Here is a 21,366-nt window from a genome sequence, read left to right on the forward strand (position 1 = left end):
TGTACTTCTTTTAAAGACCATACAGTCTACTACACATCTGTGCTACAAACACTGTAATTACGCGAAACGCTGACACACTAGCAACAGAAGCGTTACGGGATGTCAGATATGGAAGGTTCTGCAGACTTAAGGTGGAAGGAAGGAAAGAAAGGCAGGGGTGAGAGGGGGAGGGGGGCAGAAATCAGAAAGGAGTGTGGAAGGGAAGTTGGAGGCATGGCCTTTGCATAGGCACAGCTAGAACAGAGGCAGTGAATGGGTTCCAGTCCTCCAGAGAAGTCAGGCCCTTTGTTCCCAGAAGCTACTACCAGGACTAGACTGACTTATGGCATCGAAGGGAGAAGGAAAAAAGTAATCTTGAAAAGAAGAGCTGCCTGCCTTCGGCATCCAGAGCTCACTAAGAGGACAGAATCAGGTTATTACCCTTAGCGTTAGTTAGCTGGGACAAGGTGATTCTAGGGACCCTCCCAAATCTTCACATCTTGCTTGATAACGTCTTCAATGTCTCAGAGAAGCAAACCCTCCTACTCCCTATTTAGAGATGAAAAACTTAAAAATGAAAATACCTAGCTGAAGCCACACATTTGCATGAATACATTTCGTGTGCGGTATAATGAAGTCCAACAAATGAAGCCACACATAAATGACGGAGAGCAGAACCTTTCTAGACGCCACCGGGGGACCCGCCGAACAAGCGGGAATGTACTGGCAAGCTAAATGGATGAAGGAGAGAAAGTCATGCAGGCTACAGGAGAGAAAGAAGAAAGCCAGGCCTCCAAGGTCACAAGTTTCTAAGAGTACAATTCTGGCTGGCTCCACATAATCAAAATTCTAAAAGCAAGTATGTGTCGAGCAACCGCAAACGGGCAGCTCTTTGCAATTCACGCACGCCCACCCCCATTAAAATGACGCTGCATTTTGCATTTGATTTTTTTTTATAGTACGGAAGTTGTTTTGCTGAGACTTTCTCTCCCTTTAGCTGACAAGGCAAGGCTTCTAACAGTTCAGGTCTAGGGGAGACGTGAGGTTTGCATGGCGTTCCCAGGGCCCCGTGACCACAGACCACGACGGCTATGGCTCCCTAGCTGCCAGGACGCCTGATGTGCCCTCCTCACCTCCTTTTGTATTCTTTGGAGAGACCAGCACCCAATTCTCGTATAAGGCTCTCCCACTAAGGAAGCCGCCAGTTTTGGAGAGATGCAGATCATAGCTTACATTCCTCTCATCAGGCATTTTCCGTTGAAGACCCAACTATGCCAAAATTTCATCTCAAGGCCTGCGCGTTGGCTGTTCTCTTCCCTCGGACTGGCGGGTCACGGGCTCCTTGTTATCTCAGATGACCAATCAATGTTTCCTCCTCCGAGGAAATGCAGCCCTGACCCCAGCGCCGGCACAGGAGTTGAGGTTGTTTCTGACACCCAAGGACACAAAAGTCTGGACAGCTCTTAGGATACTCTGGACACCCCATGCTTTCCTGAGCCTTCTGTGCTTTCTTCTCGCTTGCCCAGGATATGGACTGACTTTCCTCACAAATGTGCCTTTCCCCCCCCACTCCACATTCTGAGAGGTTGGGTCAAGGTCAAGGGAAATATGTTGTTGCCATAAGAACAATTTTAGAAAACTCTTACATTGCTATCAGATTTTCCTTCCTAAGAATCAGATCCCACGTTTGGGCTTATTTCCAGCCACAGTAAGGGGCTTGAAAAATTGTTTTCTAAGAATCTATAGTTATTCTTGAAAAATTGTTTTCAAGAATCTAGCTTGAAAAATTGTTTTCTAAGAATCTATAGTTATTTTCCCAAACTGAGAGTCAAAGTGACTGCCATTTCTAATAGCTTTTTGACACTTTCTAAAGATACGAATGTTGTGTTGAGGGTGGTGAATAGGGTGTTCCTTCTGAAGGCAGGGCAGGACTTACTTCAAGAGCACATGGTCCACTGGTGGGGATATTAAGCCATCTTTTTGATTTTTAGTCTCCAATTCAAAGTCAAGAGGGATGGTTTTGATAAACATAAAGCATTTTTCAGGGAGGAAATGAACACACACAAAGGCCATTTCCCATTGGCTAAGCCTATTTTCTAAGCTCTAGGCTGTGTGAGAACTACCGCTCTGTTTAGACCTGTGGGCTGCCTTCCCTGGGAGGGGTGTAGGAGGCGGGCCCACGGGCAGTCATACTGGGTATTAATGCATCCCTTTCCTGCAGATGGTTATTTTCTCACTTCGCAGGCTTTCTGCAGGCATCTAGAAAGCCACTTTGTAAACAAAGCCTTTTTTCTCAGTTCTGAGGAGAATAAAGGTACGACACGGTTCAGCTACTCACAGAGGATCTCAGATGACAGACAGTGGCACGCTTTGGCCCTATCCGTCAAGACCAGGATCTCGGACTCACACACCTTATGGAAAGCCGCACCGTCTCTTGAGAAACAGTCCCTGCCCATGGGCACAGATGGCCTGCTAGCCATTTTTTGAGTACTTTTTATTGAGAAACAAATTTTCTTCTGAACTCTCTTTTTATTACTCTCCTAGGATTCTCAAATCAAAAGATATAGGACATGAAAAAGGGTTGCTCTGTTTAAGACAGGGCTGTCCATCTGTCTCTTCTGAATGGAAAAGCCCACAGCAGGAGCACCAGAGGGGAGACAGCCAAGGACAGAATCGCTTCAGTCAAAGTCCCTCAGCATAAAGGGGCCGACAGAGATTCACTACAGGTTAACTCTGTGTCAGTCAGGGAAGAAAGTCCCATGCATGGGGCCAGGGTGGCACTTGACATACTTGACGGAGGTCCCGGATGTTATCACCAAACCAGGTCATTTTACAGCTCATTTACAGAGCTGCAGCAAACCTGCTCTCCCCAGTGTGGAGGCTCATGGCATTGCTTATGGAGTTTAAGTCTGATGGCTTGTCCTTTTTTTTTTTTAAAGTAGGCTCCATGCTCAGCATGGAGCCCAATGCAGGATTTGAACTTATGACCCTTGGATCATGACCTGAGCTGAGATCAAGCATCAGAGGCTCAATCAACTGAGCCATCCAGGCATCCCAAGGGCTTGTCTGATTTTAAGTAATATGGAAGGCCCAAGGTCTTTCAGAATCCATTTCCCCAAAAACCAAACAACCGAACAACAAAACATCCACAAGAAAACCCCAAGTTTAAATTTTTTAAAACATCAAATTAGTTTTTAATAGTAATGTCAATTGGAGAGGCTTTGAAGATTAAAGAGTTTTTAAATACAGGAAAAACTACTGAAGGAGGATAAAATTATGAATGCTTTGGAATTAGAAGGCAGGCCCTTCTGAGTTAGGGAAAGATGGAGGAAATATTTTTCATTCACTGTTTCCTGTATTTAATTTTTTTCCCCTCTTAATTAAAAAAGGGTATTTGTCAAAGACATGCAGTTTGGCTAAGACTTCAATGATTAACTAAGCCGGGGTTCTCAAGTGGCTTTACCCCCACCCCCAGCAGGGGACAGGAAGCAATATCTGGATACACTTATGGTTGTCACAGCTCGGGAGGGACAGAGAGTAGCATTCCATCACACAGGATGGCCCCCATGACAAAGGCTCAACCAGTCCCAAATGTCAATAGCTAAGGTTGAGAAATCCCATTCTAGCTTGTGTTCTCGATCTGTTTAAAGGAGAGTAGTCTTTGGTAATTCACATCTCAGTTGTTTGTCAGCAAATGTTTGCTGCTATCATCATGCAAGAACTTGGCAGATTTCTTTTCTCAACATCCTAAATATGTCTTTCCATACAGTTCTGTTTCCACCCTAGGTGGAGTGGGCCCTTTCATCAGTTCAGAGAGCCATGAGGGTAGATTTCATGTCTAGTCTGCCTCTCAAACTATCCAGAATCTTGTGGAGAGAGTCAATGGGGCTTTACTGTATGGAAAGACCCACCCTTCTGTTAAGTCTCTCTTGATCTTCCACATCAATGACCTTCCACATACAACCACCCACACTGGCGACCAGTAGGCCAGCCATTCCAATCTCAGGACAAAATAAACAACGACAGTCCTCAAGGAAACCCTGCTTCATTAGAATTACTCTGTCAAAAACCTTAACGACGCTCTTCCTCAGCCGGCTACCTCTTTGTTACATAAAATTTGAATTAAAAAAAAAAAAATTCTTATATTCTGCTCCTCTAGCTATACCCCGAAGACATAATTATTTTCTGATTAAAATGCGAATATATGGCTTCCTTCTCTCTTAAATGAGAGCAAACAGATGTAGAAAATACAGTGGGAGCCCATTAACTTCAAATTGTTAAGAGAAGTTAAAACCATGTAATATTAAGGACTCTAAATTCTATCCTTTTCAAAAATAAGGAGCACAAAATAAGAGCAATTTGAGTAAAGGTCTTGTCAAATACGCTTTAACAGAAACGTGAAAATCAGTTTAAGTTTATACATGGGCTCTACAAAAATTTTGAGGTTAAATACTTTAAGCTTATTTTCTTAAGTAGGTTTCCTGAAATCATCTTCATACTACTAATTTGGTCAGTCAAGTTAAACCTTCCCATGTCACAATTATCATGAATCCCCGAACTGGTGTGTTACACTAAGCAGACCAAACACTTGTGGCTACCGATTTATTCTACAATAAGCAATGGTAAAAAGAATTGTTACAACTTAATAAAAAAGGACAAACAGCTTGATTTAAAAATAGGCAAAGCTGCTGAACAGACACTTCTCTTAAGACCAATAAGCACAGAAATATGCTTATTTCCTATCAGGGACATGACATCAAAACCACGTCCTGACACCCACCAGGATAGGTGCTACCGAAGTCAGATACTAGCAAATCGGCAAGGAGAACCCTCAAACACTGCTGGTGGGGAAACAAAATGGTACAGCCACGCTGGAACCCAATCTCACAATTCATCAATAAGGTACAACGAAGAGTTACCAGAGGATGCAGTAATTCCCTTGTTGGTGAGCATCCAAGAGAAATAAAAACACATGTCCACACAAGTGTGTAGGTGAATGCTGGCCGCAGCTTTCTCTGTGACTCATCACTGACCAAAAAGTGGAAACAACGGATGCCCATCAGCTAGCTGACGGACGAACGAGTAAAATGTAATATAGCATCGCAATATTGGCGCAAGCCAGTATTACTGGGCAGCGGGTAGAGATGAAGCACAAATACACACCACAGGGCAGGCAACCCGTAAAAACATAACACGAACTGAAAGAATCCAGACCCGAAGAACACATATCGTGAGACTATTTCTACGCAATGGCCAGAATATAGCAATATTTTAAAATTCTTTCTAGACCGAAAGAAGTGTGTGCCTCGGGCAGGAGGTGAGGGGAGAATCAGGGATTGGCAACTAGGGAAGTGGGGTTTCTTTTTGGGGTGATGAAAATGTCTTCAAACTAACTGTGGTGAAGGATGCCCAAGTCTAAGAATACATTAAAAGCCAAAGAATTATATACTTTAAGGTGTGAATGTTATAGTAAGTGAATTATATCTGAAAAAAACCTTTTCAAAGCAAAAACAAAAACAAAAAACAAATAAAACAACAAAAAACAGAAAAGAAACCCAAAAGAATCCACAGTCACCAGTTTCTTACCGCTGCAGGAATTTTTGGAAGACGCGCCGATAGGCATAACCAGCTCTTCTCACTCGAATGTTTTCTTTCAGACCCAGGTATTCTACCTGATGCTTCACTCTGTGAAGGAGGAAAGTGAGCCAGGATATCACTGGATAATTCTTCCATCTGGCTCTCCTAGCCACACTATCCCCGCAAACCCCCAGTTAAAAGCAGCAAGGACACATTAAAAAGACTACAATTTAGGAGCTTCATTTTATGAAAATATATTACATGGGATGTTGCCCTATTCAGGAATCACTGAATAAAAGCTAATCTGATCTTTAAATGTACACAGCTGAATTTCTCTCTCTCTCTCTCTCTCTCTCTCACACACACACACACACACACACACACGACTGGATGGCTCAGTTGGTTAAGCATCTCACTCTTTTTTTTTTTTTTAGATTTTATTTATTTATCAGAGAGAGAGAGGGCGAGAGCAAGCACAGGCAGACAGAATGGCAGGCAGAGGCAGAGGGAGAAGCAGGCTCCCCGCCGAGCAAGGAGCCCGATGCGGGACTCGATCCCAGGACGCTGGGATTATGACCCGAGCCGAATGCAGCTGCTTAACCAACTGAGCCACCCAGGAGTCCCAAGCATCTCACTCTTGATTTTGGCTTGGGTCATATGAACTCAGAGTTGTGAGATCGAGTCCCACACTGGGCTCCTTGCTGCACATGGGGTCTGCTCAGGACTTTCTCTCTCTCCTTCTCCCTCTGCCCTTCCCCCTCCTCTCAAAAACAAACAAACAAACAAACTATAATTTATACTGTTCAGAGTCTGAGCTGACCCTCAGGTTATAGAATATTCATCTTAAAAATATTTCTTTGTGAAATACAGCAATTACAGAAGATGCCACACATCTATTTCCAAAAATGGTAAAACAAAAAGCCATATGCCTGTCACAGAGATTATGAACAGAAGTATCTGTTTTTCAAAAGACTAAAGGGAAGAACTTTTAACTTTGGATTTAAACGACACTGGAGCTATTTTTGTTCCCTACCTAAATTTTATAGTGACTCTAGACCTAAGGAGATCACACATCTCAGCTTTTCATATGCAACAGAAGAAAGGGCATATAAAATAATTTCAAACACCTAAATGAAAAATTCTCTAACGACATATGTAAATGATAGTTTTAGTTGGTTTTTATAAGAATCAGCAACTGCCAGTGTGTTTTGGAAAACAGAGGCAGGTCCTACTAGATTGTGTTCTCACACGGGATTTTAACGTCAGAGCAAATGTCCCCTACCCTGTCCCTTGAGGATTCTGGCTTAGTAGGCCTGATAGGTCCGAGGAGGGGACAGAGTGGGGGTGGGGGGGCGCACGCTGGTGAAAATGCCTCACCCCTTCCAGAGAAGCAAAGTGTCCTGGAAGCCGAGTGGCAGATCCCAGCCATGGGCTTATGAGCGTCCCCTCGGGGAGGGCAGTGGGGCCTCTGCTGTACATGACATTGGCTGGCTGAATGCGGACACTGGGAAACATGGTATTTGAGGGGAATGAGAAATTGTGCCATAGTGCGGAGGCAGCGGCCTTCTCCCCACTGAGTATATTTGGGGTGAAGCCGCACTAGTGATGCTCCCGAGGAATGGCCCCTCGTGACCCCTGTGACCTGCTGCACCGGTGAGCCCACTAGCAGCGGCCTTGTCCAGCTTCACTGGGGACCCCACACTTGTCTCTCCAACAAGGCTCACAGCGAGCCCCAACCCTGACGAAGCTGTGCACGTGCTAGCAACCGCGATGGGGCCTTCTGCGCTGCCCTCCGCAGCTGCTAGGGAACCGGGAAAGGACGGCAGATTCCCACTGCAGACTTTACAGGAGGCATGGAGGTGCACAGCCAGGACCTGGGGCTGGCTTCCCGGCATGGCCTTAGCTCTGCCACTGTGTAACCTCTCTGTGCCCCACTTCCCACGTCTGGAGAGAGGATGGTGACGTTAGTTCTTCCTTCCTAACTGGGTACACAGCATAGGGAGTCCTGAGCTGGCTCCTGGCACACACGACATGAAGCTGCTATCGTGCTCCTGCATTTGCAGCTACAATAAGTAAACCAGGACCGGAGACGAGAGACAGAAATGGATTTTGGGACTGGAAGGATGAGTTGAATTCACCAGAGGCAGAGGAGGGAAAGGCAGGGGGGGCACTGTGGAAGCGAAGGCACAAAGGTGGGAAAGGCTGTGGCCTGGGGCAGTGGGAGAGGAAGGAGCAGGAGGAAAACTAAGCTGGATGAGGGGGTAGAGCCTGGACTGGCCCAGGCAGGACGAGGTCACACAGTGAGGGACGAGTAAGAAAGGTCTCAAGTCCGATTGGTCTTACTTGACCAGTATCCAGAAATGTCAGCTCCTTCAAGAGAAGTACTTTTTATTTTTTTTTTTTAGATTTTATCTATTTATTTGACAGACAGAGATCACAAGCAGGCAGAGAGGCAGGCAGAGAGAGAGGAGGAAGCAGGCTCCCTGCTGAGCAGAGAGCCCGATGTGGGGCTCGATCCCAGGACTTTGAGATCATGACCTGAGCCGAAGGCAGCGGCTTAACCCACTGAGCCACCCAGGCGCCCCAAGAGAAGTACTTTTTAAAACAACCTTTATAGAGGGGCGCCAATTAAAGGTATTTGATCATTGTTTTACAAAGTTTTTTTTTTGTTTTTTTTTTTTTTTTTTGCTTTAGAGAAAGAGCACATGAGCAGGGGGAAGAGCAGAGGGAGAGAGGGAATCTTAAGCAGACTCCCCTCTGACAGAGGACCCCGATGTGGGGCTTAATCCCAGGATCATGACCTGAGCTGAAACCAAGGGTCAGATGCTTAACCGACTGAGCCACCCAGGTGCCCCGGGTATTTGTTCATTTTAAGTATTTTTCATAAATACTGGCTTTATCCCACGCTTTTGAGGTAGGGAATGCATCACCCACTGATTCAAAGAAACGTTCCATTTCCATAGATCCCATAGGATAGAATAAGCTTCATGCTAAAACACTGTTTCATTCACTGTTAACCTCCATCACCAGAAAATTGTCTTACAGAAATTTTCTTTCACAGGACAATCGGTTTAGCAAATTCCATATTGTTTTGCATTTTATTTAACCAAAGGATCCAATTTGACTTTTGCATAACCTTGCACTGTCTCTTCCTCAGTAAACATCAGCCAGGCTGGCAATGCCCAATGGTTCCCTTGGGGCAAGTCTTCGTCAAGACTTTCCTTCGCTGTTAATACAAGTAGGTCAAGGCCTGAGAACTCTGCTAGAACAGCAATTCAGAACCCAGGGCAGGCAACTTTGCCAGAGCCAAACAAAAACACATTTTCAACAGGAAAAGAAAAGTAAACCACACCCCATAAACTTGTGGAATGAGTAACCCTGTCCACCGAGAACTTCAATTGACCGTGTAATCCCCACCAATGAAGCACAGTGCCCTTTTACAGCCCCTAACTTCTCCACACTCAGAAGGAATGAAACCATCTGTCACATAATAAACCCGAACCGGGATTGGAGGGAGGGTCGCATCCCAGGAAGCAATCCCATTTGTAATATAAATCAACACTTGACCCACAAATACTGCAGACTTCTTAACACCTGTTTACACAAATGGACGTTATGAAGTCCTTACTGCAAGGCAAGTAAGTGATGTGACTTTATTTTATTTTTTTTTAAAGATTTTATTTATTTATTTGACAGAGAGAGAGATCACAAGCAGGCAGAGAGACGGGGGGAAGCAGGTTCCCCGCTGAGCAGAGAGCCTGATTGCGGGGCTCAATCCCAGGACCCTGAGACCATGACCTGAGCCAAAGGCAGAGGCTTAACCCCCTGAGCCATCCAGGTGCCCCAGTGATGTGATTTTAAGTAAATAAGTAAGTAAATAAATAAAGGAAAGCACCACTGTGGGGGATTTTATGGGGATTTACGGATAAACGTTATCTCTGTCTTAATCTCTCCATTTTTTGCTATTTCAGTGAATCAATTTGGATTTTATGAGAAGACAGCATCAGGGTTGAGAAAACGCAAAATTTCTATAATAGAGGGACTTGGAGCAGAGCAATCTACACAGGGTAAGGGAGCATGTGCTGGGCAGGGGTGGGCTGCATCTGTAGGCAGAGCAAGATGCTTTCATTGAAGATGACGTTTATTGGAAAGGGCTGGGGCCGGGGATTTGAAGTTGGGGGTGGGGGGAAGACGGCCTAAAGCACCCCTTAGCACTACGTCTGCTTCCAAGATCCTGTAATCTGTTTCTGAGGTTGCCTGTGTCACCTGCCTTCTACCGGGTGTGTATATGTGCCTGGGACGGAGCGAGGTGCGTATGCGTGTGCACGTGGGAGCGGGGAGGATGGGAGTGACACAGAGACAGGCAGAGGCAGGCTGACAGCCCCCCCAGGTCCGGGAGAGACATTCTGTCAGACTGAAGGAGATCCCATTCGGAACGGACACTCTCAGTTTAATGAAGAAGAAACTGAGGACTGAGGAGATGAAATGTCTCACTCAAACCACTTAGTGACAGGCCAGCACCACAATACAGCCCTTCCAACTCCCAGGCCAGCCCTTCGCTCAGGACCAGCTGTTCTCAAAGTGGGAGACCCAAACCACCCACACTAGCATCACCGAGGAGCTTCTGGTGGCTCAGTCAAGCATCTGTTTTGGCTCAGGTCATGATTTCAGGCTCCTGGAATCAAGCCCTCTGTCGGGCTCCACACTCGGCAGGGAGCCTGCTTGTTTTTTCTCTCTCTTTCTCTAATAAATAAATCTTTAAAAACACACATTTCTGGGCCCTACCCAAACCCACTGAATCAGAATCTCCAGAAGCAGGGCCCAGCAATTCAGGTTTTACCAAGCCCTCTAAGGGGTACTCTGGTGCAACCACAAGCTTGAGAGCTAAATAAATCAATCAATAAGTAGACATCTTCTATCTTCAGGTGGGAAGAAGTAACAGTGCTGCTACCTTCTTAGCCTCAAAGGAGAACGTGAGGGACATGTTTCAGAAAAGCAGAAGGCAAATTAAGCACCTCTAGGGGAATGACCAAGAAGGGGGGTGGTCGGATTCCACCTTCCTTCAGAGCAACTGCCGTGGGAGAGAAGACTGCCGGGAAACGGGACAGCTGCTGGGAAGGAGCGCAAGCGCTGTCACATGGAAAAGTCAGGAGAATAATTCTTAGGGCAGATTAGATGCTGGATTAGGGTCACCTTGACGTAGAGGAAGACTGTAGAGTCTGCTAATAATGCAAGAGTCCCTGCAAGCTGGACTGATGGGCTGGCAGAGCGGGTCCCTCCTCTGAGGCTCCGTGTCATTACCCAATAACGTTCGAGAAGAATCGCGGTCAGCCCCTTGGTAGAAACGACGCTTGAGGAGCATGGACCTACAGACGAGATCCCTCAGAATGCCGCAGACAGAGGAAATGGAAGGCTGTTATATCCCGCAGCATCGTGAGGTGAGAAAACAGATTCAGGTTGCAGGGGACGTGAGAAAACACCAACAAGGAATGGCGGATATTGAACGCTGGGACCTGGGCACTTTCCTCCCCACTCGTCTTTTCCTTCTCGTAACGGCCTGCCATGCCTAGAAAGGATCTCGCTGGCAGGATGGGAACGGACCTACACACGTCTTGTCTTGCCGTTGCGGAGCTGAACCTTGATACGTCGCTAGATACCTAACTCTGCTTACTTTTCTCCAAGAGAGAAAACAAAAAAGACCATAATTCTGCATGCCCCTGTCTGGGGACCTGACTGCCTGGTGACAAAGGCGGGCTCCTCCCTCCTGTCCCATATCCGTAACGCCTTGCCTCAGTCCTGCTTCCCCCGTGCTCACGGACGCTGGTGTCAGTCTTAGGCGTGTGTGTCTGGATCTGCCTGTTGGATAAAACTGTACTTGCCAGTCATCCTTAACATTCTCCCACTCAACACCCCCATTCCAGCCTGCAGAGCCCACATCCCTAATGGCAGTTGTAGGAGGAATGGTGGCCCAGAATTCCTCAGGGGTCCGAGGGGAGAGGGCTCGCTGCACGCCCTATGTCACATGTCTCCCAGGGCTTGATCCCTCCTGGGGGCAGTCATCACTCTGCTCAGGAACACAGTGAGTCCTCAGGGGCTGGAACCAGACCTAGCACATGCCCCCAGGACCCCCAAGAGCAACAGTAAATGACAGATGATTTTGCAACCAGCCCTTCAGACCTTTGCTCTGAACCCCGAGCTGAGCACGCGAGGCCCCGTCCTGTGGCTACCAGTGAGAAGCTAAGTGGACTAAGAACGTCTACACAGGGCCTCCAACTAAGTTTACAACCCGCCCGACTCTGCAGTATGAAGGCTCCCCACCGCTTCCCGTCTGTCCCCAGACTAGCCAAGATCAACATTATAAATTTCTAATTCTGAGCTGAATGGCACTGCTAAAATATGAGGAAAAGACAAGGAAGGAAAAAGTTAATTCGTCATGAAAAAGTTAAGACACAGGACATGAAACACATCTGAAAACAATTTAAACTGCTTCTGCCCTGGGGATCGGTGGCCCATCTTGAGTGGAGGGAACACAGACCAGGCCCACCTCAGCTGACTTCCACCTTCCACCCCACTGTCTGCCGTCTTAGCCGTACCTGCTTTCCTCCCAGTCTCTGGGCTTCTTGGTTTCGTTCGGTTTTATGCAGCGGATGTAGTGAGGGGTACATTTCATCAGGGTGCTCACAAGGTCGTTGGCTTGTTTCTAGAAGGGGAAGAGTAACATCAGACGGAAACATGGCACTTTCTCTCAAGCAGACCAACTGTCAAAGGGGAGCTATGAAACTCTACCGTGGAAATAGCTAGAAGTTAATCTTCGTAACAACCTGTTCATCAAGCTTCCTTCTGGTCAACTTCCTTTCTCAAGGCTCTACTGACTTTTATGACGATTTTAACACTTACAAATGGGTTTGAAACTGTATTTTTGAAAACAACCAGGTCTTTTTAGTCTAGTTAATAAAATAAAGCGAAACAACAAAGCCAGTAAATCTTCACAAACAGGTCTTTTTGTGAGAAACAAGGAAGCAGGCCAGTTATTAACAAATTAAGTTTATGTTGATTGTGGGCCTTTGCAACACATTGTTCTCATGAACTTTTTTTTCTTTTGGTGCGAGGGTAGGGTGGGAAGGAGAGATTATTTGCAAGGATAAAGCGTCAAAGCCCCCGTACTCTCTTGCTGGGCAACCCAACCAATGAAGAATCCCCTTATTAAAATAATGGAAACATAGGGGCACCTGGGTGGCTCAGTAGGTTAAAGCCTCTGCCTTAGGCTCAGGTCATGATCCCAGAGTCCTGGGATCAAGCCCCGAATTGGGCTCTCTGCTCAGCAGGGAGCCTGCTTCCTCCTCTCTCTGCCTGCCTCTCTGCCTACTTATGATCTCTGTCTGTCAAATAAATAAAATCTTTAAAAAAAAAAGATGGAAACATAAAGGGTGGGAGATACATCAAAAATCTCACTTCATACACCTTCCTCAGCATGTCCTTTTACAAACCCGCTCCTCTGCCAAATACTCAATCTGAAATCATCTCTCACCACCTGCACACGGGGTACCCAAAAGGAAACCAGGCTCAAGCACAGAGAGCCACATAAATAAAGCTGGAATCGTTCATGTTGCATTTCAAATCAGGAGCATCTCCAGCTTGGAAGAAACAGGAGCAAGGCCCACATCCGCATTCCCGCCACCACACGGCTAAGCCCTTGTGGGGCCGAGGAGGCGGCCCAAGCAAACTCTCCTCCCAAGCAAATCAGTGTGAAGAGAGAAAACCTCTCAGAGACAACAGAGAGGAGGGATCTCGAAAGCCAGAAAACCATGACCAAGTCAGCAGAAGGGATCTGCCTACAGCAGACAGCCCTCTCGCAATTAGGGCTTTGCTGCTATCATGGGTTTGGGAAATCTGAAACCCTTGAGAAAAACTCTTGGGTATATTCAAAGCAAGAGATTCACTGGTGAATTATGTTCTCTGTTTAGATGTGCAGAATACAGCATGTTCTGCAATGCTTAGAAAGACGAAGCTGCAGATTCTGTAAAGCCCAAGCAGAGCCCTACAGTGAAAAAGTGAAGGGACTGCCATCGCCTCTTGTCGATGTCCACCGTGTTCGAGATCAACTCTGATGATCTTCGCAATATAGGAGGTGACAGAGCCTGCTCATAACACAGGTTCTTTTCAAGTCCCCCAATTTTTTTTTAATATTTTAATTTTATCAAGCCTTTTTAATTCCCAAGAATCACTTGGCAGACTCTTCAGTCCTAAGTTTTTAACAGCACACCTTCTTTTCACCTTAGTCTGAGCGCAGAGAAGGGGAAATGTGACCTGAGGGACCAGCCATCTGACATGGGTCGCTCCAGCTCCCGAGTAATAATGGGATGACATTTACTGAACGTGCCCAAGGGGCGAAACACACGGGCCTTCTCATCTCTACTTCACGACTCTAAGTGCTAGCTGCTAGTATTATCATTATTCCAATTTTTTAAGATGTGGAAACAGTGCCGTAAAGAAAGGATTGCTCAAGGTGGCGCCCTTAGTGACTGGCGCTGAGGCTTAAACTCAAGTGTGCAGCCTACCAAGTCTGTTCCCTAACCACAAAGCTATCCTGCCTTCGTAAGGAAGACAGGAGATGGTTTTTGGTGTGATATAAGAGGAATTAACATCGTGAGTGAGGAGTAGATAAAGCCTTGAGGTTGTGGGAAAATTCATTTCGGCAAATAGGACTACACCTGAATTCAGCTGTGAGTCAACCTTAGAGGTCTCCTGAGGCGGCTGGGAAGCAGCAACTGGATTTACCCGGAACAGCCAGAACAGCCCAGCAGTGAGGACAGAAGGCTACCAGAGGGACTTGTCCAACAGAAGCACAAGGCAAAACATGCAGACAGGACAGCGAGAAAAGGCTTAGGGTCAAGATGCCTTGTTCTACCATCAACCCGAGCTGGGGTCCTGCCTCTACAGTTGGCAAGCTATATGACAAACCACTAAATTTCTCTGGGCCTCAGTTTCCCCATCTGTAAACTAAGTGGATGGAACTAGAAGACTGCTATTATCTTAATCTAAAGGTTGGAAAAGACATTAAAAATCACTAAGTCCCGTCCCCACATGATGCTTTCGCCTCTTGAGGCATCCACCCCACCAGAGTCTGCTCTCACTCAGACGAAGCCACCGGCCTGGGCACTTGGCCAGTGCTGAGCTCCGTGCAATTTCCCACAGCATCTACCTTTGACTCTCACTGCAAAACTGGTCCCTTGGAGCCATGACAGTGTAGAATTTAGTGAAGCCTCAACATCAGAAATTGCTATTAAATGGAGCATACTATGATTTGCAGATAAGAAAACAGGAGTTCTCACCAAATGAATATTCATTAATTAGATCCTACAGATCAGTTTGCAATTTTAAAGAGTTGGAATACAATAGAATACCCAACACAAAAACCACCTTAAACATAAATTTAATTCCTCTTCCAAGGAATTCCATATCCCTTTAAATGTGTGCCTTCACGGACATCATTAAGAGGACACTTGGTATCTGCAAAGTATTGTGGATGGAAGAGCTCTAAGAGATTCACCATGGCTATCTGTCTCTAACACATGTTTTAGAGGGGATTGTAAAACAGGGAGACTTTTATCCCTACATGGAAGTAAACCATCGAACGGACACAGGTCACACAGTCCACGAAGGAGGGTACCCCAGAAGTGAGAATATGGGCAGCATTAAAATCCTACTTAAGCTGGCTGACTTGAGGTTGACCTCCCCAAACAATAGTCATCGTTGCAGCCCTTGCAGTGCTGAATATTTTGAGCACACCCAGAAGGTGGCAATTTTGAGCACTGAACCAGACAAAAATAGGAAAGAAAGAAAGAGGTCACATCTTCTAACGAGGAGAAAAACGCCTCTACCTCCACCCTCTGTTTTATAGGGAATAAACTCCACGGAGAATCCAGACCACTTGAAAGTGAGTCATTGTGACCTTGATGATCTGGGCCCCTTGGATCTGAATGTGACTGTCTTGTGACTAGATTTTCCAGCCCAGAGCTAATCCTTATCCAGGACCTTGAAGTAAAGGCATGAGTCAGAAGCCTCGCACAGACGTTACTATCTGGGGCCTCATGAGAATGGCATCTGCTCTCTGCTCTGGACTCTCACTCCAGTGAACCCAATCCAGAAATCATCCCGGGGCTACCACACGTCTCTGGTACTCTAAATGTGACTGTTCCTAGTCCCAGAGGACTCTACAATCTAGTTCAGAACAGAGCTTGCATCGGACTTCCTCCTCCACACCTGAAGGCTGCTCTCGCCTGGGATCTTCCCATTGCTGTGAGGTTTTGATGATGGTTTCCTTTATTCCAGCCCGTGTTCTTGCCCTGAGGGGCTGGGGAGGCAGGCTTCCATACAGGAGACAGAGAAGAGAGCTGGCAACAAGAACGGACAACAACTATGGAGTCCAATGGCAGGGGCTGTCGAGGGGAGGGAGAGGAAGGGAGAAGAATCTGGAGGCACAGAGCCAGGGAGGGGCCACGGACATGCGCAGACAAGAGTCCACTAAGAAGGAGGCGAGTAAGCATGGCGCACGTGGGGGATGGGGCCGCTGATGGAGCGGAGTGTCATCAGTGACCAGGTACATTCTGTGTGTCTGATGTCTCGGGCAGTGCGCTCCGTGTCTTAGATGGATTGCTGAATTCCAGATCCCAGTCCCCCCTTGAGATAGGTACAGAGATCTCCACCTTACAGATAAAGCAAAAAGAGGCACTGAGAGTTTAGGCAACTTGCTGGCAATCACAAGCTAATAAAAGCCAGAGCTGGGATTTCAACACACGCGAGGGACACCCGTGTCCCCAGAGCCCTACTGTTAATCATTTGATAATCCCACAGAGTATCAAACTGAGGTCGTATTTAACTGGTATGATGGTTTAAAAATAGTTTAGTGACTTTCTCACAGAATTACATGATTAAGTGTGCCTGACACAAGCTCTAAATTCAGAGTGTACTTAGGGACCATGAATTTCATCACACAGTGGCTCAGATTAACACAGGGCACTCTCTACAGGGGCTCCCAAAAGCTGGAAGAACTCCTTCTAGATGTTAAGACACGAGGGGGCCAGGTGTGCCCATAATCTGCAGAAAGGAGGGGCTTACAACACCCAGTGGGGAGGGTGGATGTACTGTCCCCGTGAGACCCCGGAGGATTCCAGGTATGTGAAAGTTCCATAATTAGAAAGTGTCAGGGTCCAGTCTGGAAAAAGGTCATTGGAATCCAAACTGTGGCTCTCAATCCTAAAATTTTCTCTTATCATTTAATGTGAATTCTTCCAAATTCTGACTAAAGCCATTTCCTCTCAGAAAGCAGCTGACTGTCATCTGCTAACTGTGAAGCTTAGGAGGTATCTGATATCCATTTGGGGTTTCAGGACAGCCAAGTCAAATTCGGTGTGAATCCTGTCCCTTTTTTCAAGCATTACTTCTGGGCAACTTCTGTAACCAGGCTGTTACATCTCACTGACTTCATCCTGGACCAAGGGTGCAGGTCCCAACTCCTAGAAAACCCTGCCTTGTACAGGAATCTCTAACCCTCCCCAAACAGAACCAACCTTTATTTTGCTTCCAGCAGTAGTTGGGCGCCCTTTCTTGTCAGCTTGCAGATTTTCCGGAAATAAAGACTTTATAAAAGGTCTGGAAAGGGAGAAAGAGAAAGGATTAGCCATCAGTGGGTACCTTGGGGGATGAAAGCCTGCTTCCACGGAGAATGGAAAGGAAGGCCATCCAGAAGCACATAACCTTGGCTCCAGAAAGGCCACCTGACTCAAAACACGAGTTACCAAGTCACACCAAGGTGTGACTCGGGGAAATCAGCGGTGGACAAGAGAAACAGAGGAAGAACTCTAAGGTCTGAACATCTTAGCATCTAAGCCTGGAAAATGCACTTTACAAACTCTGCCTTTTGAATTTGCCTACTCACTGGAATCGAGGTACACCTTGAAGAGAAGACACACAGAGGGGGTCAGTACAGGTTCACTGAGTAAGATTAGCAGGACACACAGGAGCTCCGGTGTGTGTATGGACTGTCAAGATCCAGTGCAGATCCTGATTTGATCTAAGGCAGGGTTTCTCCATCCTGGCGCTATAGGTATTGGGATCTGAGGCTGGAGAATTTTTTGTTGGGGTGGGGAGGGCTAGGCTGCCCTACGCATTGTAGGATATTTAGCAGCAATGGTGACCTTTGCCCACTCAATGCCAGCAGTCCACTGTGTCTCCAGCCCCTACAAAAAACTTTGACAAACGGTGCTTTTGAGTACAAGCCATTTTAAGTCGAACAGCAGTAATTCACCAGTCCTTTGCCTGTTGGATAGATTTTCGTTAGTCGCTCCAATATAGCTGTGTTCGTTCACATGCACCATGACACGGGACAGAGACAATGTCCTAGTAACCTCAGTGCCCCTAGTGTCTGGACACAGTCTGGCATGCAGTGGGTGCTTGATAACTATGTGCTGAGTGACAGAATAAAGGCATCCATGTAAACCGCCAATCTGACCCTCAAATTCAATTCCTCCCCAGTGGCTTTGGGGCCATCTTGAATTTTCTAGGAACTCTCCCCACAATCCACTTTCAACTTAACTAGACGCGATTACAGATTTTTTTGCTGTAAACGTGTTTAATGAACAACAGACTGTGTCTATAGGATAGGAGTTTGCGTGGGTGTGTCCACAGCTCTCAAACTCAGCAGGAATTTTAATGATTATGACCTGCTTTCAGATTTTTTTTTAAAAACCCACAAGGCAGGACCTGCGGGCTGACCTGACTTTTTCAGAGAACAGCAAATCGATTCTGTGTGTTTTCCAACGAAAACAAATCCGGGATCTCCAAAGCTGGGGGCGTGAGCACAGGGGAGGTATACAGCACGGGATGAGGGCCGGGGAGGTGGGGGAAGGGGAGGGGAGATGAAGGGTAGAGAACGAAGTGGAGCAGGACAACTTATGCCCAAAGCCTGAAACGCACACTTGGTTTTCTTAGAAAATGGTCAGACTCAGAGCTGATGACTAAGGAAGTTCACCTTAATCTTACCACAGCTTGAGTAACAGGGACTCCCAGGGCAGCTCCTCCTTGGAGATAGCTCTAAAAACTATAAAATCCGGAAGACTGTACAATATTGTATTTGCCTGGCATACCCAGGCCTGACCATGTAAATAATACTTTATATCCTTTACCTGAGATCTTGCGAATCTTTGCAGGGAAGAAGGGAAGAGAGGGCAGAGCAGGGCTGGTCCTGAGAGCTCTTGCAGTTTGCAAGACAGACGGACGCCCCTCCAGCTCCTGCCGGCAGAGCTTAGACAGGGTCTTAAGAGTTAACAGAAACCTCTAAGGAAATCCCTTTTAAGTTGCCCTTCCCAAACTTCTTGAGCTATTTCCAAGTGCTTTGGGGACACGTCATCTCACATCCTGCAAAGCCATTAGCCATTCAAAAAATTAAGAGACCATGCAAAATTCTTGGGATGATAGTCTAAGGGCAAAGTATCTGAGAATCAGAACATTCCACTCTTAGATAGTCAGAAATGGCCATCCTAACCCAACTCCTGGATAGTCGCCTCTCCCTGATATCACTGCTGAAAATGATGAAGCTGGGGGCCCGGAAGGGCATGCACGTGGCATGTAGAATCTGGAGGCAGAAGATGTTAGGGGTTCATGGGATTGGAAAAGAAAAATTATTTTGAAAAACCAAATTTCCCAGTGACAATCCAGACCCAAGAGCTCAAAGGAACTAACTACTGACTATTCAAATGCCACAAGTTTTTTTTTAATACTAAAAATTTCAGCAAACCTATATCCCCTGTCAGATAAGGCAAACACACTTACAGCTCACTGCTCTGCATAAGTTCGATCAGATCCATAAAAAGCACATCACGGTTCCTTTCACAAAAGCCATCCATGTCATAGGATACCTGGCCAAGAATGGAAAGAAATCTAATTTTATCCTGTAACTATTTCATTGAAGAAGAAGAAGAAAAAAAAAAAATCCAAGTTGGCATGGCTATTCTTACCAGAATGTGAATATTTCCAGATGTACAACTGGGATTTCATCGTGAACGGTCACATTAAGGCTGTGCATGTTTTATTTAACTTGCTAGCAGATTTAGGTGGTGATGGTGTGTGGATGTTGATAAGTGGTTATCTGGCTGCCTACATGGCCCAGATGACCTAGAATTAGGACCTCAGCTACCATGATCACCCACCCCTTCTCCAGTGAATCCATAGGGGTGTTTAGTGGGACACCTAATTCTTTCCCTAAATTTTCACTACAACAGAATGAAAGAAAACTCCTGCTCATTAATCCATTCCAACGGGGCATGTCATCTGAGGTTTTGGAATTTTTTTCACAAATGGCATCATAATTGGATCAAGTCAGTCCAAAACTCATGGTCAGGGACCCTGGTTAACAAGAGATTCAAGGGGATGAAAGGTGAGACCAGGGGCGCCTGGGTGGCTCAGTGGGTTAAGCCGCTGCCTTCGGCTCAGGTCATGATCTCAGGGTCCTGGGATCGAGGCCCGCATCGGGCTCTCTGCTCAGCAGGGAGCCTGCTTCCCTCTCTCTCTCTCTGCCTGCCTCTCCATCTACTTGTGATTTCTCTCTGTCAAATAAATAAATAAAATCTTTAAAAAAAAAAAAAAAAAAAAAAAAAAAAAAAAAGAAAGGTGAGACCAGTACATTTCCAGAGGATTAGAAGATCGTAAATATCATGACCTTAATTTACTTATCTTTGTATCACCAGTACAAAGACTGGTACCTGGGAGGCAGCCAAAATCATGCATCTTATGAGGACTAACATCAAAAACAAGCCTTATTTTTATTTTTATTTATTTTAAATAGGTTCCGTGCCCAACATGGGGCTTGAACACACGATCCTCAGTTCAAGAGTCAGATGCTCTACCGACTGAGCCAGCCGGGGATCCCAAAAGCAAGCCTTATGTACACTCCCAGCAGGCACAGAAGAGGGGGATACAGGCTTGTGACTGGAGCAAGAGGCAAGATAACCCATTCCTTCAGCAGTTAATATACATGCCAGGGTGGTTCATGATTTAAAATATGCGATAGCAGGGCGCCTGGGTGGCTCAGTGGGTTAAGGCCTCTGCCTTCGGCTCAGGTCGTGATCCCAGGGCCCTGGGATCGAGCCCCATGTCGGGCTCTCTGCTCAGCAGGGAGCCTGCTTCCCCCTCTCTCTCTGCCTGCCTCTCTGCCTACATGTAATCTCTGTCAAATAAATAATTAAAATCTTAAAAAAAAAATATGTGATAGTATCTACTGCCCTTCCCAGGCCCATGCTGTTGAATGGATGAATGCTGAATGAATACAATACAACGAGGCAGATGAAGCTGTGTGGGTACCGTTACTCAGTTGCCTCATGAGAAAACAGATCACAGACCCAAAGGCTTAAAACATGAAGACAGACACTGGGAAGGGTAACTTCTCCTTTCAAAAGGGGCCACCCTGCTCCCCAGACATACCTTTCCAGCATAATGGTGAATAATGAAGCCTTGATTCCAGCTGTTGAAGTGCTCGTGATTCCCAATCTGCATCTGCAGTTTCTGCAGCAACGTCTGATCTGCCCCCTCCCCCACAGCATGCATCGTGGCACATACGTCGTCCAGGATGCTCATGATCCCAGGAGGGTTCTGAGGGGACCAAGAGAGCAAAGCCCCAGGTCAGCGGCTGTTTAAAGCCCCAGGTCAGCGGCTAATCGCATCTTTTCTCAAGCAAGGAAATAGCTCCCCAGACTCAAGATACCATCTTGAAAGTCAGTCTTTCCCTCTGAGCAAGAATGCCATTAATAACCCCAA

At 46.3% G+C, this 21,366-nt stretch overlaps 1 protein-coding gene across 2 annotated transcripts in view; it reads right to left on the reverse strand.

The window, feature by feature from the left end:
* MYO1E (myosin IE) overlaps positions 1–21,366 on the reverse strand; it is a 194,979-nt gene that overhangs the window by 33,169 nt on the left and 140,444 nt on the right. For both annotated transcript variants that reach the window (XM_059180652.1, XM_059180653.1), the window contains 5 exons: positions 21,034–21,201; positions 19,387–19,472; positions 17,127–17,208; positions 12,150–12,256; positions 5,566–5,664 (listed from right to left, as the gene is read on the reverse strand). In XM_059180652.1, the coding sequence (XP_059036635.1) occupies positions 5,566–5,664; positions 12,150–12,256; positions 17,127–17,208; positions 19,387–19,472; positions 21,034–21,201 (542 nt within the window). The remainder of the gene's footprint in view (positions 1–5,565; positions 5,665–12,149; positions 12,257–17,126; positions 17,209–19,386; positions 19,473–21,033; positions 21,202–21,366) is intronic.

This window comes from Mustela lutreola, chromosome 7 (genome assembly GCF_030435805.1).
Source record: "Mustela lutreola isolate mMusLut2 chromosome 7, mMusLut2.pri, whole genome shotgun sequence".
NCBI lineage: Eukaryota > Metazoa > Chordata > Mammalia > Carnivora > Mustelidae > Mustela > Mustela lutreola.